General features: G+C 40.4%; 1 protein-coding gene across 6 annotated transcripts in view; it reads right to left on the reverse strand.

Moving 5' to 3' along the window:
* CNOT4 (CCR4-NOT transcription complex subunit 4) overlaps positions 1-19,183 on the reverse strand; it is a 53,679-nt gene that overhangs the window by 28,840 nt on the left and 5,656 nt on the right. For all 6 annotated transcript variants that reach the window (XM_081878619.1, XM_081878621.1, XM_081878618.1 and 3 more), the window contains exons 2-7: positions 8,233-8,491; positions 6,370-6,567; positions 4,546-4,632; positions 3,134-3,235; positions 2,777-2,902; positions 90-214 (exon numbers count right to left, since the gene is read on the reverse strand). In XM_081878619.1, coding sequence (XP_081734745.1) covers positions 90-214; positions 2,777-2,902; positions 3,134-3,235; positions 4,546-4,632; positions 6,370-6,567; positions 8,233-8,406 — 812 coding nt within the window. In that variant the 5' untranslated portion in view covers positions 8,407-8,491. The remainder of the gene's footprint in view (positions 1-89; positions 215-2,776; positions 2,903-3,133; positions 3,236-4,545; positions 4,633-6,369; positions 6,568-8,232; positions 8,492-19,183) is intronic.

Raw genomic sequence — 19,183 nt, forward strand, 5'->3', positions numbered from 1 at the left:
GCAGTGAAGCAGAGCGCTTAGAAAGAGGGGTAAAGGGGGAGGTTTGATGAAAACTAAAGAGTACACACAGAGAACCTTTACCCTCATACCTCTGTAGTGAAGTCACTTTGTTCTTGTTCTTGTCAACTGCATTTGAAGACAGCTGGAGGAAGTTGGGGTTTAACTTGTATAATTCCTGGAGTAACTTCTGTTCATATTCTTGATGCTTACCAGCCTGGGATAGAAAAAAAAGTTATAAAATAATGCAACTGTCAACCTGGCAATTTGCAGTGAAATCTTTACATCAAAATTTCATTTCTCATGTTCAAATAAGAGAAGCTTGGTTATTTTAAGCTAGCCTAGTCCATGTCCCACCAAATCACAAGACTATGACAACCATTTTGGGCTCTTTTGTAAGAATGTAAATTCACTGCTGCCTAAGGGAGTTTACTGTAAGTTGGTTAAGACCTTTCTAATTTCACTGAAAGGTAACCTCAGAACAATTCATAGTAATGATCACATTTCATAGGTGTACCCCACAATGCCCATTTCAGTTTCTTAGGTAACCTGCTCAGAAGGTGCAGAGTGATAAGTTAAAGGAAGGAGAGGTAACGTGGGGGGCCACATTTCCCATCATCCCTGACCACTGCCCATACTTATTGGGGTTGATCTGAGTTCGGAGTTCTGGCCCTTGTTCTGCAGAATAGCATTCCTGTTGAGGTACAACAAGCACCCACTATCTGCACTTTTGATAACTATTGCAGACATTTTTGTGCATTTATCCAGATGGATAAATGAATCTCTGTCATGAGTTTCTAATTTGTACTGCTTTCAGTTTTCTTTTAAATGTAGGTTTTTTTGAGTTTTTAATTTGCTGTTTTTATTGTGCATCGCCTTTAGATGATAATGTAGGAGATTTGCTATTATATTATATTTATATAATACATAACCTCTACCTTTTATTCTCAGCTCAGTTTATAGAACTTCAAATCTGCAGCAAGAATGCTTCAAAGTCTTTATATTTCCTCTCAGTCCAGTCCTGGGCATTATCTCCATTTCAAAAAGAAGGAGCAGAGAAGACAGTCAAGCCAGTTTGGACATAAATATCATGGCTGAACAACTGTCAGGCTGCCATGGTCAACCAGGGACCATCTTGGCTGTGAGACCTGGAAGACCTGCTTCCTGCACTGTAGGCCTTTTCCACTTGGCCTGGGAAGTTGGGGCCCTGGCTGACTCCAGTTACAAAAGCTGAAGCTGCTGAACAGACCCTTAGGTTGGAGAATAGTGTGTGTGTGTTGGTATTGTTGCTCTTGCTGATATTAATTTTTGTATCTTTATTTTTAGATCTTATTATGATTTAAGGTGGAAATTGTTTTATTTGATTGTGCACTTCCTGGTATGTTTTATTTACTGTTTATGACTACTTTTGTTATATTTGTAACTATGTAATTGTTTTCACGTTGGAAGCCCCCTGGAGCATTGTTTGAACTATGGAAAGGTGGCATACAGATAAAATGATGCATGTATGCATGCTTCCCACTCTCCTCATGTGTTGCCTTAAATACCGTATTTTTCGCTCTATAACACGCACCTGACCATAACACGCACATTGTTTTTAGAGGAGGAAAACAAGGGAAAAAACATTCTGAATGAAACAGTGGATGTATCATTTTTGGGCTTCATGCTGTGGCCACAGACATGTGATCTGATGGTGAATTTGGGGTGACCCAATGCCAAAATCCTGAGAATTCCTGTGGATCCATGCTTTGTAACCACGTTTTTGCACCATTGCAGCCCCAGGCAACAGTGGGTGCGTGATTTTTTTGGTGCAGGCTGTAGCCATGGACATGCTATGTGATCTGATGGTGAATTTGGGGTGACCCAATGCAAGGATCCTGAGAATCCCTGTGGATCCATGCTTTTTAACCACGTTTTTGCACCATTGCAGCCCCAGGCAACAGTGGGTGCGTGATTTTGGTGGGGCAGGCTGTAGCCATGGACATGCTATGTGATCTGATGGTGAATTTGGGGTGACCCAATGCAAGGATCCTGAGGATCTATGTGGATCTATGCTTTGTAACCACATTTTAAGTGGGGAGCGAAGGAAAAACAAAGAAGGGACATTAGAGGGGTGTGCAGAGAAGCAGCTGGCTAAGAATGCAGGAGAGGGATTTAACCGGTTGGAGGAAAGAAAGGCAAAAGTTTTCCCCCACCCAAGCCAGCCAGCCAGCCAGCCAGCCATCTCTCTCTCTCTCTCTCTCTCTCTCTCTCTCTCTCTCTCTCTCCCCCTCCCTCCCTCCCTCCCCCCCTCTCTCCTTCCCCCCTCTCTCTCCCCCTCCCCCTCTCTCTCCCTTCCCCCCTCTCTCTCCCTCTCCCCCAGCAGCACCGGAGCTTGCCTGGAGGGGAGGGGCTTTCCCTGCTCTTTGTTCCGTTTCAGCAAACACAGCAACAAAACAGAGGAGGGTGGGCAGTAAGACCCTGAGGCAGAATGCAGGAAAGCAGCCGCTTCCTCTTTTCAGGTTTCGCTTTTCCTTGAAGCGTCGCGATTTGATTTTTGCCTGGTTTTTCGGCTCCAGGGACCACACATTCGCTCTATAACACGCACAGACATTTCCCCTTCCTTTTTAGGAGAAAAAATCTGCGTGTTATAGAGGGAAAAATACGGTACTTCGATCGTGCATTCTCTAAACCGCATTCTGAAATCGAAACTGTAGTTTCATTTCTGATTTACTGGCTCAGATCAGAAATATGAGGCATTTAGAGTAGTATTTCATGGTATAGGTTGCAACACACATACCTGCATCTCTTCTTTTGTAAAACTGGCTGCTTCATCCCCTAATTCATGTAGATACATACAGTCTGGTTTAGGACACTGCATATTCTTCAAAAAGTAACTGCAATATTTTGTGGTACCTAAAGACGCCTGGAGGGGAAATGAGACATTAACTATAAAGGACAACAAACTATATACTTTAGAAGTAAGCCTGTTTTAGAATCCATCTTCTGGTATCATGGTGCTCAGTTACATGTACTGATAGACATTTGCCATTACGTCTCTCTCTCTCTCTCTCTCTCTCTCTCTCTCTCTCTCACACACACACACACACACACAACCTTATTCTTATATAGTTACAAACACATACATTCATATTACCTTAAGTGTTCTTCCATCTACTACCACATTATTGACACACTGTATGGCTCTGAGTGCATCTTCTGACCGGATGTAAGTTACATATGCACTTGCACTTGGACCCTAGATAATTTAAAAAAAGTGTATGCGCATAGGTCAGTTTATTAGTCATCCTATAATGCAGCACCGAACTTCACAAAATTCTGAAGTACTTAATACATAAGAAGCCCTCGGCAAAGGATTCATTTGCAAAAGTGGAGTAGAAATTATTACTGCAATATTTGAATAATCAGTTTAAACAGATTACAAAAGTGCCTGTGACTAATCGGACAGCAAATTTAAAACACATTTTGTCATAGAAGTACTTCTAAATACTCCACCTGGCAAGCACCATTTTAAGAGGCACTCCTATCCGTAAAACAAACACAAGGAATACTTCTAAGGCAATGTCTGCTACAACAGGAATGCAAAACCTAAATTTTAAAAAAAACAAAACTATGTTCTTTGCTTCAGAGTGAGGAAACTATGTTCGTTTCTTCAGAACATATGAGTAAAATCAGTAGAATGAAGCAACTATATACCATACAAGGTTGGGCTTGCTGAAGTTAGGTTTGAATTGATGGTTTCCCAACTCTGTACACTGATATTCATAGCAACAAGGCTACAACAGCTTTACTCCAAAATCCTTACCATGCATTTGGATTCCCTTCTTTCTTTACAATTATGTTAACTTTTTGCCTGCTCTTTGCTCCTCTACCCATTTTGAAGCCAACTTCTAAAAACTTAAGCATTCCAAGTAACATATTCCTTTCCTACTTACAAACTTGAATGAAAAAGTAACATATACTTTGAAATAGGAATTAATTTTTTCATTAGTATGACAATAGCATATCAACCAGATTAGGGTATAATTAAAAATCTTCACCAAGGTATAATGCACACCCAGAAGTCAATACAATCTTTCTATTTAGTGAAAAACTATAACATATTTTGAGTATATCAGCTTCTGCACCAGCAAAACAGCTATAGTAAATCATGGGGTGCTCCAAGTTAGAATGCAACTACATTCCTGAACAGGGGTGTACAAAGCGGCAATAATAAGGAAGGTACATTCCAGACAGAACAAATGAAAAGATCTGGACACATGTTTGCAGGGGAATACATTCATAGGCTACACTTAACTGAAATTACATTCTAATTGTAGCAATTCAGGGGCAATTTACACCTTACTGCTGGGTAGTCTACGTTGTAGAATTAATCTGACTCTGGTTATTAGTACATGCAAACAAAAACAGAGCTGCCGAAATGTTCCTGTATGGAATGTTTTTGACCCAAGGATGTCAAAAATGAGTTGTCCATATGCAACTGAAACTGTTGGAACTCCAGCTAAACACCCACCTTTTGCCTAGGTCAAGGGGAAATCAGTATCTTACCTGTGAGCCTGCATATGATGTGCTGTTGTTGATTACAACTTTGTGTATTTTACCAAATTTCCCAAAATATTCTGGCCTTTTCAAAACCTGTTTGGAAGATTAAGTTCACAGATATAAAAGCAATATTAAGAAGCAGCTCAGACAAAACTCAGACTACTAATGGATGCTTAACTATTTTTGCTCCCTTTGAAAAATCTTTTAACCAAAGAAAGCAATGGAAAATTGCTAAGCAGTTACAAATGAACTATACAAAACATTGGTCTTGGGCTGTCAACTGGAGCGGCGCAGGAGTCTCCACCCAGGCACGCAACTGGTACTGAGCACATACCATATTTCCTACAATTAGTGGCAGATAACTTCAATTCTCTCTCCTGAAGTCTAACAACACTGTATTATAATGAGTTCTTCTAATAGCCTGCAGTCCATAAATCACATAAAATTCCAAGTGAAGATTGAAAGGCATGCCAAGTGGGTACCAATTTAACAGGCCCACTGCCAGCAGGGACCCCAGACTATAAGCTTTCATTTAAAAAATCTAGCCCTCCTAGAAATAAACTTATAAAGCAAGATATTCAGGTACCCTACTAAGCAATGTGCTAGGCTGTCTGCTCCTATGTTTAAGTGTTTTTTAGGCAATGAATAAAGACAGAACTGTGATTGAAGAGTGCGCTTTGTGAGCCTCAAGAGAAAGAAATTCATGGGATCCTAAAGAGCTTCTGTTTTCCCCTCCCCTTTGGTGCACTTTTCCTGATTCCATCTCATTTTGTAGCACTTGGAACCTCTGTAGTATACGCTTTTTTCTTATCAACCAGAATGCATCTTCCCTATGGTGGGTTTGTCTGAGATCAGGTAGTCCCCAGAAGTTATTTTCTGAAATACTACTACACAGTAAGCATAGGTGAATGTTAAAGAAAAGCATGGTGAATTCAAAATTTGGAGGAATTGGGCATGTCTCCTGCTGCGCACGATCTATGGTGCAAGCATTAATTAACAATTCATTGCATAGCTATCAGCAAAAGGGCACAAAAATTTGAATATGCAAATGTCCTCTTTTGTGAGTAGATCAGAGGTTCCAATACAGTGGACCAGGCCCAGAAAATCCTGATAGCACTCCTGCAGATTGAGCACCAACATAGTAATATGTCTCACTGACCAGTTTAAGATAGTCTGGTCATAGTGTCACCAACCAAAATTTCTGAAAGCTTTTAAGAGCAGCCCCATGTAAAGTCATACTACCGAAGTTGATGCTTTAGCAGGCTTCAGAATGAATTTACCATGGCCAGAATTGTCTTCTGCAAGTAAGTGCAGCTTAGTATATCAGCAAAAGTGGTCCCAGCCCAGCAACCAGAAGCTGTTCCAGATCAAAGAACACATCAAAGCTGAAAGCCTCCATTTTTAGAGCAAATGCAACCCCATCCAAGGCAGGCTATACAACAAACTCCAGATTCATTGGTTCTCACAATCAACAATATTTTTATCTTATTAGGATTGTTATTGCATATTCAATGACACACTGCTCTCTCAAGTTCAGTGTCCACTGTCTCCCTAGGGTCTGATGAAAAAGAGTGTGTGTGCCGAGTATCATCAGCGTATGGATGACTTTTCAACCAGGATTCCCAGACTAATGACCATGGGATATAACAGAATTCAACTGGCATCATTTTATGGGTCCGCAGCCCTGGGTTGGTGGTATTGAACACCACTGAAAAGGCCAGAAGAATCAACTAATTTGAGTAGGAATTTATTTGGCAACTATAATAACTGCAGCAAAAGTTCAGGATACACTTATTCTATAGGAAGTTCAGATTTCTGGCAGCTGCTTACCTCTGGATCTGCTAGGCGTTGGGATAACCCTACTACGAATACAAGATTCTTCTGTACAACCCGTACACTGGCCAGATGTTTACGATTCTCTGATATCTTCTGTTTTCTTTCATTTTGCTTCTGTTTCTTTTCATTTTTTATCCTTTGCAGCTCTTCTTGGGAGAGTGGTTTATACACTGCTGGATCTTCTGGATATGGCTAATAAAAAGAAAAGTGAGTAAGCCTTGATTAATAATTCCCACATCATTGTTTCCTGCAAACCTCAAGCCCACTGCAATAGATGCTATATGAATGATATAGAAACAAGCAATGGCTTCAAATAAATCTGAGCCCACCAAGGAATAGGTGTGCACTTTCTGCCAGTGAGGCTTCTTAAACTTTGATATCATCCTTTGCAAAGATGGCTGACATTTCCTCCCTTGAATTGTGCAGCAGCAGATAAAGGTAATGGTAGATACGCTGCCATTACCTGTCTTCTCATTGTGAGAAGCTTGGTGCATTTCTATAGAATACAGAAAACAGAGTATAGTGATTAGACGTAAACTTGTTTCAAAGCAGGCATCTGAAAACATAATGGTTGATATTATATGAGTATGAGTGTCATGATAAAACACTAACAGTAACTTGTCACAAAACCACAATAAATGACAATACCATGCTGATTAATACCTTTTTTTAAAAAAATTAAAAAATCAAAAGCTTAAAGGAATGCAAGGCAACATTCAGTTTTTTACACATGCCTCTCTTTAACCACCACTGGCACATGAAATGTGACCCACTTTAGCAGGTCAATGAGTTCAAACAGCTGGGTCATCAGAAGCATTCAAAACAAATATCCTAGTGAAGTACTTAATGAGCATCTACAGATTTCAAACACCTCACCACATTGCAGAAAAGGTGCAAATTTAGAAAAAAGATAGAGATGATGCAATAACCAAAACACATCTGTTCATTTAAAGAAGTTAAACTGAAAACAGTTTTAGGGTGACACCTGGCTAAGTCTTACTTAGACCCACTGAAATAAATGAACTTTAGTTTATTTCAATGGATGTACACTAAGCATCACTTAACTGGATACCACAAGTATACTAGCACAAGTAGTGTGGGAATTGCTTTTTCATGAGCAAACAACATTTAAAGTGCCCCAGCTATGTTGCTAGATGCCCATCCCATGTGCTCCATCGAAGGATAAAAGTCCCTGATCCCTTGACCATATCAAGAAAACCATAAGTGGGAAGCCTCAGGCCCAGAGGCCAAGTCCTGCCTTCCAGGCTTCTCTAATCTGGTCATCAGCAGCACTCAGACACCCTTCACTGTCCCAACTCCATATTCTCCTCCAGCTCTTTTGCTTGGCTAGAATGTGTCCTTGAACAGTGGCAATGTATCTTACTTATCTGGGTATCTTACACAGAAACCTGCTTCACTTTTTGCCTGTTGCTCTGATAACAGTTCTTATGATGAGAGGAAAGTCTTTCCATCTGTCTGACCACCCTATTCACACTTGCCCTGCCAACCAAGACACTTGTTGCAGATTTCAGAGGAGACGACTGGAAACAGCTGTGGCTGGAAGAAGTGGAGGATACTGTATTGCCCTATGATATATGTACCACTAAACTGATGTTTACAGTGGTACTTGACTTCTGACAATTCATGAGTTCAGGAGAATACTTTGCGGAAAGTATAGAACTCAAAAGTCGAACGAAGATCAATATTTCACTTAAAAGGACTCCATATTCCTCCCTGGTTTGACAGTGAACCCCAAGATAAAAGTCTTAGGGGACAAGATACATCATGTTTAAAGCAACATTTCATATTGGTGAACCTTATTACATAACCAAATTTATTCTAATGAACTTAATATACCTTTCTGCAAGCAGGGCAAAGCCCATTCTCATCAGTGCGAATACGATGCCAACAGAAGCGACAGATCTGGTAACCACAGGTGCAAGGGAAGAAGTTTATGTCATCAATTTCAAGAGGCTCCATACAAAGGGGGCATTCCACAGGGTCTTCCTTCGCATCTGGGCTGCGAGACATCTCTGTTTTCGCACAGCAGCAAAAAAGTATATAATAACTTAAGGGAGGAATAGCACAGAAAACTAAAATGAAGATACTTGAAGATCTGGAAAAGAAAAAAGATGAATGAATTACTATTTAAGTCTACATTGGAGCATAACCAATTAATTCTCTCTGAATCAAAAAGCAGTTTATAAGCTTCTTTTTTCCCCATTGCTTTTGCTTAAAATATTTCCCAGCCTCCAACTTAGTTTTCAAGGGGTATTAACCCACAAAGTTTTCCACTCTCAATGAACTGTGAAAAAGAGTGGTATCTAACCCTTTAGTTTCCCACTGTCATTTAAGCAAACATCTCAAATTATTTTACAACCCTTTGTTGTATAACAGCGCAATGAAGTCCTCCAAGTAAACAGCCAAAGTGAAAATTTCTTCAAATCTTTGTTCTTACATGATTCACAGAAAGCATTCTTATATGCTTTGGGGTTTGTAGCCCTCCCCCCAATCCTCAATATGTGGTGAAGACATTTACCACACTTAAAAATGAACCAATAGCCAAGCAGTATTCAATTGAGGGCGATGAAATTCCACAGCTGAGGGCTGGCATCAAGAAAAACCTCAACATGTCCTTGGATTTATAACACATGAGTATATTCTATATCTTAGAAATCACAATGGTATGTGGAGGTTGTATGCAAGCTCTCCAGTATAATTACTGTGATAGAAACTGGCCTGCAGCAGTCTATTCAGTGATCAACTAAATCAATAGCAGTCAAATCTGCAGCCTTTGGTTTAATATAATATAGATGGAAAGGAAAGGAAAAACACGAGGAAAATGGTGTGACAGAAAGAAAGAAAAGGGGTAGCCTGTCTCTTGCCCCACCCACTACCAGCATGCACCCCGTGTACCAACATCATCTTGGAGGCAATCTGGCCTTCAGAAAGAAGGTTCCCTGCATTTGATTCTTTGACAAACATTGCTCAGGCAGAGTTAGAGAAGTTTTACATTTTATTCACTGAAGTGCCAGGGGTCCCTCAAACACATAAAGTCAGCTCAGAACCACCATAAATGCCAGCCCATGTAAATAGTGTTCATCTAAGTGTGCACCATTTGCAGTACTGAAGCAAACAATTCTTGAATTGATTCAGAAAAGCACTGATATTATCAGTATGATTATCCCAAATGACCTCAATGTTTTTTCCTCTAACACTTGCTCAATCTCCAGTGGATTCCATCAATTTGACAAGATGAAAAACTAAATCAAAAAGCTTTTTACAAACATCAGCAAGCTGCCACTACTGGTTGCAGAAAAAAATGGAACACAAGGAATAGTGACTTCTACAACAATAGGTAGCACTAGGCCACGAATACAAACACAAGCATCTGGGAACTACAAAATAATAGCACCATTATCTTGGTGCCCAGAAGCAGATAATATTTAGAATTTAACATGAACTGGTGTGCTAAAAGTAACCTTAGGTACTATGTTGAGAAACTATAGCTGGGATTCTCTATACATGTAAAAGACCGATTTGTCCAAGTGTTTAACAAAGTTCATGATTTGTTTGGAACAAATTGAGAGAAATAATTTTGCTTATCATACTGCACTTCAAGATTTGTAACTAACAACACAAATGATATCTGAACATCCTGTCTTCTAATTTGCCCTGCTTGTCCCTCAGTGGGCAAATACAACCAGATTCTAATCTAGAGAATGGGGTGTAGGTGTCAGCAAACACACTTAGAAATTCTTACTGAATTTCAGTGGAGTTACACTGACAGCAGAAGACAGAGGTTTTCAACCTTTTCGAGTCCATGGCTCCCTTGACCAACTAAATTCTTTCTGCAGCACCACTGTGGGGATCAGGAGCCCAGTTATGTCACCCCTTGCCTGCAGAGCTGGCAGCCTCTCATCCTTTTTCGAATACCCTCCCTTGTGGAGTGTTCCCTCAGCCTCCCCTCCCCTCTCCTTGGGAGTCCTCCGGGCAGCCGCTGTCAGCGCCCCTGGTCTCTGAGCTGTCCCCCACCCACCCCAAAGAGAGGTGCCTCCCCACACTGCCCCACAGGGGCCTGGGAAAAGGATGCTCCCAGCCTTAGTGCCCCAATGGAGACTGGCCAAAGGTGAATGTGAAGTCAGCACCTTACCTTGAGAGTAAGACTCACCTTCAGTGGTGGGAACTCAGCTCCCAGGCAGGCCTTGCACACAGCAAGCACAAGAAAGGCCAGTGCACCACCTGCCTGCTTGCCTGCCTGCCTGGCTGGCTGGGCCCCTTGCCCACTTGCTTACTCAGAGGCCAGCTCAGCTCCTGGCAACCAGCACTCCCTGGCCAGCCCCAGAGAAACCATTCTCCTGCGGAACTTGTAGCCAGGGCTGCTGCAATGAAAAGCTGTGCAAGCCTTTGGGAGGCAGAGATGTGAGAGAGCATCAGAGGAGGGAGGGAAAGAAAGGGGGACAGAGACCAGTGTTGCCCGCAGCACCCCGACCATCATTCAAGGCACCCCAGGGTGCCACGGAACGCTGGTTGAAAACCACTGGCATAAGAGTTAGGAGTGCCCTGCATAAAATATATCTGTCTGAAAGTGCTTTAGAATGAATTAACCAATTGCTGAGCTTCTCGCCACCACATGTAAGTATATGAACTAGATCCAAAACAGAAAATTTGGAAATACTTTATTGTACTTTTCTTTTTGAATTTGTATCCTCTACTTCCCAGAGAATCTCCAAGCAGCTAAATGGGAGCTATCTCATGCACAACCACCTTGCACGGTAAGTGGATGAAACAATATTAGTCTGGGTCATCCAGTGAGCATTACAGATCAACACGAATGTGAACTCAGGTCTCCTTGGTCTATGCCCCAAACTCTTGTTATCACCTAGAAATTCTGCAGATGTTTAGGGCTCCAATCTGCAGAAGTCAACCACAGCTTATACCTATTCATTACTACAGCTTGCATCCTTTTAACATCCATGGACATAGAATGCAGGCCCATATATTAGACCTGGTGAGCCTATAAGTCTCTTCTAAATGAAACTGGACACTTTAGCAAGACTTTCCTCAGTTTACTCCCCAGATACTATTTTTGGCACCCTGTTAAGTAACTGCTTTTTATACAGCAAACATCTTCTATTACAAACTACATTAACTCAGCAGTCACAGCATGAACACATTTGCATGAAGTGTAACTACGCAAAATATATGTGCCTTCATTAAATACACAGCTCCCCAGAATTTAAGGTGGGAACTCTCTCAACTCTACTTAGAGATGCAGGGGCTGGACCTAGGACCTTTTATATGCAAAGCAGATACTCTACAGCTGAGCTATGGCCCTTCTCCACAGAAGATCGACTCCAATCTAAAAAACTTACCACCCAGACGTACAGTTCTATTTTGTAACTCTGAAGCATCATATTGTTGTATCTATACCACAGAGAATGGACATGGGGTCCACACACTGTCTATGAGTACTTCTGTGCTGCCCAGGAGTCTAGAAAATATCAAGTACTGTAGTTTTACTGATACATGAACCACACAAGGCTAGAAACCATTTAAAATATTGCATCCTGAGTGACTAGGGATTTATTTCTTGAAACTAGCAAGTCCACAGCCCCAGCTGATGAGTGCTGCTTGCAAGTGTACTTCTCTATAAATATGTTCATCACCCTGTTGCAAGTTCTACATTTATGTGCAGCCAGAGACAAATATGTAATCATATGACAGTCTATGTGGATTTCATACTTCCTATGCAGAGGTGTTTTTTGTGTAGTCTCTCCTGCTTCCCCCCGCCCCCATCCCAAAGTTATGGATTTTGTGGTTGGAAAAATAAGCTTGAGAACATGAGGGAAGAGTGCCCTAGAAGGTTCAGATATCAAATAAAGAAAACTGCACGCTTCCCAAGTTAATCCAATGAAGTTAAGACTTTGTCAAGAGTTAATACTGAGAAGGAAATTAAGCACTCCAACATGAAGAAAGGATCAGTTAAAAAAAAAGAAGCTTGTCAGGCTTCACTGTTTCCAACCACTTTTTCTAAAATTGTAGCATCATTAACAAAAGAGTACATAAATGTACATAGAATTATGATCACACAGTGTTACTGTAGGTCAGAGCTTTCCAAACAGTGTCGCGACACATTAGTGTGTTGGCTGCAGTGTGTAGGTGTGTCACACAAACACTCCCCACGTTCCTTCCGGGGCTGGAAAGTGGTTAGTTTAACCTCCGGGTTGCTAGTAAAACCGAATTACTGTGTCGCAAAATGATGCATGCCTAAAAGTGTGTCACCAACATGAAAAGTCTGGAAAGCTCTGCTGTAGCTGTATAAAATCATATGCTATAGTCAGACTTGAACATTGGTTTCAGGATTGGACAGTTCACAAATAAGATAAAACTAAGTTGAACAAGAGAAACAGGAGAGCTAGAAGTTAGCATGGGTTAGATACAGAAAAAGACGCAGGTGAAAGCCTCTATATGGAATGCACTACTATATACACACCCCACACATAGGTTGTCATGTAACCATCACACAGGTGTACATTTTGCTGCATGCTTGCATCCAACATATTCACAGGAGAGAACTATCATGGGCACTACTCAACAGTTAAGGAAAGGGTTGCAGCTGAGTGGTGCAGCAAATGCTTTTGGTACAAAAAGTCCCAGTTCAATCCTTGGTAAGTCGAAGGAGGGCTGAGAAATATTTCTGTCTGAAACTCTCAGGAGCTGCTATCATTCAGTGTTGACAATACTGAACTAGATGAACCACTGGTCTAACTCTACATAAGGAAAGCCTTCAGTTCGCCTCTGTTACTAGATCCAAGAAGTAAATACCTAGTCACTCAGGATGAAGCAATTTAACAGTTTCAAAGGTGTCTGGCCAAAAATCAGTGAAAGCCCAGAGCTTGAAAGCAATGAGGCAAAACCTGCTGAAAATAAAAATATGCTAGTTTTACTGACTAATAACTTTTTATTTAGAAAAGTTACTGGATTTTATTCTTCAAATAGGTAAACTTTGGCAGGTTTGACTAAGAATTTACATAGGAAGCACTGGGCTGAAAAAGTCAGCTCAGCTCCACACTTATGCAGAAAAAGCCAAATCCTATCACATGAGACTGAGCACAGCAATTAACATAATGCTATTAGCATAAGGTCATTATATCAGTCTGTAAATTGGCCACATTTAGAATTCTGTGTATATATAATCAATGCGCCTCAAAAGAATATTATGAAAGTTAAGGAGGTACAGAAAAAGACAACTAAGATTCTTAGAAGGCTGAGAATTTATTGGACCACTTTAACAATGTCAAAAGGCTTTGAGGTTATGGTTTTTCAATTTAGAGGGAAAGGATAGCTTAATGTGGAATCACAGTTAAGAAGCACAAAACACAATTTCTAAAATGTAGTCTCTTATAGCTATTACAGCCACTGTGCCTTCACACAGAGTTTCTTATTTCTAACAGAGAAAGCCCTGTACTGTATGGCAGAAAAGTTCATCTATGCTTGCTAATTACATATATGCTACTCCAATAAGATTTATCATCTTACCTATTTTTCCAAGTTAACTAGAGAGATTGTCAACAGCTAAGAACCTAAATTGCTGTTCACTTTTATACTGGTAACTATTTTTGAGATAAGCCACTATCTACGCAGCAGTCCTTAGTTCAAGAGTTAGTTATGGCAATATAGCCAGATTTCAAATATCTAGAGCAGGCTTCCTCAACCTCGGCCCTCCAGTTGTTTTGAGACTACAATTCCCATCATCCCTGACCACTGGTCCTGCTAGCTAGGGATCATGGGAGTAGTAGGCCAAAAACATATGGAGGGCCGAGGTTGAGGAAGCCTGTAGTACTTAAAAGTGACATTCAGGTGTTGTAATCTCATTCATAAATTTCATCAAAACCCTTCAAAAGGTAATCACAATCAGTGTTACAATCATACATTTTATTTAAGATTTTTGATGGTTGCACTAAAATCATTTTTATTGTTCTCACAAATGTAATGTTACTACACACACACTGTTATGGGCATGACCAAAACTGAAATAATTACAGGAAAAGGACATATATTAACAACGTAATGATATGGTCCTTGGGAAGGCATCTAAGGAGCCACAGAGTGTTTTGGATCTCCCCCCTCTGAGGGTGGAGAGAGACCTCATACACCATACAACATCTAAACCTCTGTGGCCCCTGCCTTACTGACACTGGAGTTCTGACTTCTGTAGAAGAAGGGATGTGTCAAATCTGGAGAAATCTCCATTTCAGGCCAATACTGCATAGAGAAATATGCTGGGGAGAATTAAAGGCTTGTCCACACATCTGCTTGCCCTGCCACATTTCTCTGAAGAAAAAGAAAAATGCTCTTTACTGCTGAATCGGAGCAAACGCCAACTGGGTTTTCAGCAGATTAACATTTGCTCCGATTCAGTGGTAAAAGAGCTGGTTTTGCCAGGTAAAGATGTGGAACAAATGTAAAACCACTCAGACCCATGCCTAGAAAGCACAGGACAAGCAGAAAACCTTTTGGACCACTGCTTTCAAGGAATGGGACAAGCGGACATGTGAACGAGCCCCCAGATTGAACTGACCAAGTCAATTGTCTTTTGGAACTTATGAATCATGAAATATATGCTTTAGTAAAAGTTTATTTTTGGGAGGGAGAATTATTACTATTTTTATTGTTCTTGTTATTATTAAAATTAGTATAGCACCCTATACCTGCAGGTCTCAGGGCAGTTCACAACATAAATCACAATATCAAAATACATAATAAAAATAAGAGCAACCTAATAATCCCCCCTCCCCAAATTAATATGCAAGTTTAATACCCTTTAAAATGAAGAGAAGCAAAGCAGTTCAAAGTTCAGAAGCCTTATCCTTTGCCATAAACCAGTGAGAGAGATAGAGAGCTCAATGGTTGATTTATACATGCAACAAGGTCTTTACCTAACCTCAATGAAACCCTGATTGCTTACCCCAGGGTTGTCATATTTCAAAAAGTGAAAATATAATTGTTGAGCTTTTTTTTTTTCTTGCCAAAGTTGTTGAGCTTTTTATGAGGGTCAAATCCAGGCTATGTCTGGGAAATTCTGGACATACGGCAGCCCTAGCTTACTCTGTAATTACCACTTGGGGATACACCTAACACAAGAACGTTTTTTGAAGATGTTTCTCATGCCTACAGGTTACTTCTCCTTATGTGAAACCAAAACATACAACTGCTGGGCATGTGCTCTAATTTAATCACAAGTGCTATGGAAGAACAATATCATGAGCGGCACAGCGTTGGAATAGTAAATATATAAATGTATTTCTTTCATCAAGTTTCCTAGATACAGTTTCTCATCAGGGTACCTTCAAGTAGCAGACAACTCAGACAAGTTTTCTATCAGGAGTTTTAAAATCCAGTCTAGATTAGTCCAACACATCACCAAAATAGAAGCTGGTATTATTGTTTCTGAAAATGCTACAAGGATAATAAGTAAGATTATATAAACTTGAAACATATCTTTAAAGTTTAAGTTCTGGAAAAGAATAAGAGCTTGTACAATTACTTTTCTTTGCATTCAGCAGTTATATCTTGATCTGAAATAAGTTTACAAGCAGCTTCTCTTTCCTGATATAGTAAGCGGAAGGGCTTTCTTGATATAGAATATTATGAAGGAACTTCTTTTTATTAGTTACTCAGATGTCAGCTTTTCTGGGGAATGAAAAGAATGCTTCATAAAGTTTTCATATTGCTTGCCATAAAATCAGTGGACAACAGACAATTCAAGAACAGCCTATGCAAACATGTGATTCATGGAATCATAAAATCGTAGAGTTGGAAGGGACCCTGAGGGTCATGTAATCCAACCCACTGCAATGCAGGAATCTCAATTAAATCATACATGACAGATGGCCATCCAACCTCTTCTTAAAACTGCCAAGGAATGAGAGTCCACCACCTCTTGCGGAAATCTGTTCCACTTCACAACAGAAGAGTCCTACCATTTAACTCTTAGCCCAAACAGTGAATAGACTCTATCAGGTGATATGAGTTAGTTCACATTTCCTTAAAATAAAGCCCATTTTCACACATTAGGTAAAGCATTTGTAGTGACATTAGTACCCTTTCTTTTCACAAGTTCATTATTCTAGCATATGATACATATCATGTACTTGTAGAAGGCAGAGAAAAAACCATTATCATTGATTCTTAAGAGGAACAAAGAACTAAATTCTTATTATAAGATCACAATGAGCCAGTGTAATATAACTGCAAAGATAGCTAACGAGTACTGGAGGGTTATCCTCATGATTCACCAAAGAGAAAACCTTGATCACATTCTCTCCACTGGTACAATGATAGACCCATGCACATGAACAGAAAGCAAGATCTCTCATTAGAAACTGGAATTACTTCTGTTTTGGAATGGTAATGTGTTATGTGTAAATACTGTTCTAAGATTCCATAAAACAGTTTAGCACAATGTTGATTCTTTACTTTCTTTACCATTTACCAACTTACAAAAAGATATGCTTAAGCACCTTATGGTACAGTACATTTTAAATTAGCCAAGACTTCAGGGAACAAGACAGCCTATGAACACAAGAGACAGAGGGGGGAAAGAAGCAAGAAACTAGAGTTGGGAACTGAAGACTAATGGAATAGTATGATTTCCCACCAATTACCGTGTCCTCACAGCCACCTTATGATACAGTTGCTTGAGAGTTTCTCCCATCAAAGTCAAACCTGACAGTAAATCACACTAGGTATATCAAATTTGAAAAGAGTAGAAATTTGGACTTTTCCATGTGTAGCCTTTAGTCCCTAACCCATAGCTCAGAGTTTTACACTGTCATTGTTCCTTCATATGCACATTATCTTGCTGTCTGAAGCCTAACAGGGGGTGGGAAGAAAAATGTAATGAAACTGATAAACTTTTCATTTGTGCAAGCTAAGCATCTGCATAGCAGATAAAAAGCAAATTTCAGGGGGACAAGTTGGTATATAATACTGATTTATTTCAAACCTAACCTAAATTTCCTACCTTAAGCATATGAAAGGTATACAGGTAACCCCGTTTTAGGTGTGACCAATATGTGTGCAATTGCACACACACGCTGAACCTGCAAATGTCATTAAAGATGTCACTAAAAGGGTGGAACAGGGGCAAGCGTGCAATGACCAGGAAAGCAACCCCTGCGCAAATCGGGGGTTGCCTGCATGTATATCTTAATAGAACATTATATAATGCACTCTTGTATGTTGCTTGGAAATGCACAGCTGACAGGAGGTAAACTGACCTCTATCACTAGTCAGGTGACAATGTGTCACCGGGAGGGTGAACCACCTGACTTTCAGGAAAAATAACATGACATAGGGGAGGCCAACCAGGCCCAATTCATCAAGATGGCATGGCTGCTCCAATGCCTGAACTGCAGCTAAAATATTACATCCATTTTCCACATGGTCTAGTCCTTCCCCTGCCCATCTCCCTAATAGTCTTAAGAGGGTCTCTTCTCCAGTCTTCGAAGAGTAGCTGGAGGCACGGAGGCAGAAAAAGGTACTCCTTTCCTTCCACTCTGCAGTTTTAATCTGAAATCTTAGGTGCAGTACTGTGCCCAGAACTCAGAAACAGCTCACACTAGTGCAAATACCTGTCGCAAAATGCGCCTTGAACAATGGGAGTTTCGAACACTGCCTGAGACAATTTTGCTGTTTTACCGTTTTGTCTTTTGTATATCTCTGATTACTGTTTAAGTATGTATCTTACATTGTAAAGTATCTGAAGTGCACTGGAATAAATGTGGTTTATAAACACAGTACTATTAAACATACATTCTGGTACAAGCTAAATCTACAGCTTCAAAAAAGTTAATGTCAAATCAGAAATTAATACGCCACCATACAATGGCAGGTGTGTGGCATTTGAAGTACACCGAGGTTGTCAACTGGACATTTTTCTAGGTGACTCTTGCAGAGCACAAATAACTAGCAAGTTTTCTCAAGAACTCTCTGAAAGGTTAACACAACTACACACTGGCAATCTAGGTAAAGGTAAAGGTACCCCTGACCGTTAAGTCCAGTCGCAGATGACTCTGGGGTTGAGCGCTCATCTCGCTCTATAGGCCAAGGAGCCAGCGTTTGTCCACAGACAGCTTCCGGGTCATGTGGCCAGCATGACTAAGCTGCTTCTGGAGAACCAGAGCAGCGCACAGAAACACCGTTTACCTTCCAGCCGGAGCGGGACCTATTTATCTACTTGCACTGCATACTTTCAAACTGCTAGGTGGGCAGGAGCTGGGACCGAAAAACGTGAGCTTACCCCATCACAGGGATTCGAACCGTCGACCTTCTGACTGGCAAGCCCTAGGCTCTGTGGTTTAGACCACAGCACCACTCGCGTCCCTGCAATCTACACATACAATAAATTATTTGAAAGCTAACTGCCATGGCTTAACAAGCCAACTGTTTAACAGGAATCATGTAGGTAATGCTCTCATTGAAATTACATCATCCTTCATGAAGGCTTCTTAATTTACTTATTACAATCCATCACTCACAGGTATACTCCAAAGAGCATAATAAATATTGGTTCAATAGTTGTTGATCCAATAATTCAACAAACAAAATGGAGACCACATTGGTTTGGAACACCTGCTCACTAATATAGAAAGTCACCTTCACTGCAGCACCATGGACAGGGTACAACAAAACCACAATTTTCCTCCAAGAAACTCAAAAGATTTGAAGTTTAGGCTTGACGTTTAAGAATTCTGCTGGGATAAACTAAACTGGTGTCTTAAACACAGTTCAGATTGTTTTA

This window comes from Podarcis erhardii (assembly GCF_964252035.2).
Source record: "Podarcis erhardii genome assembly, chromosome: 10".
Lineage (NCBI taxonomy): Eukaryota > Metazoa > Chordata > Lepidosauria > Squamata > Lacertidae > Podarcis > Podarcis erhardii.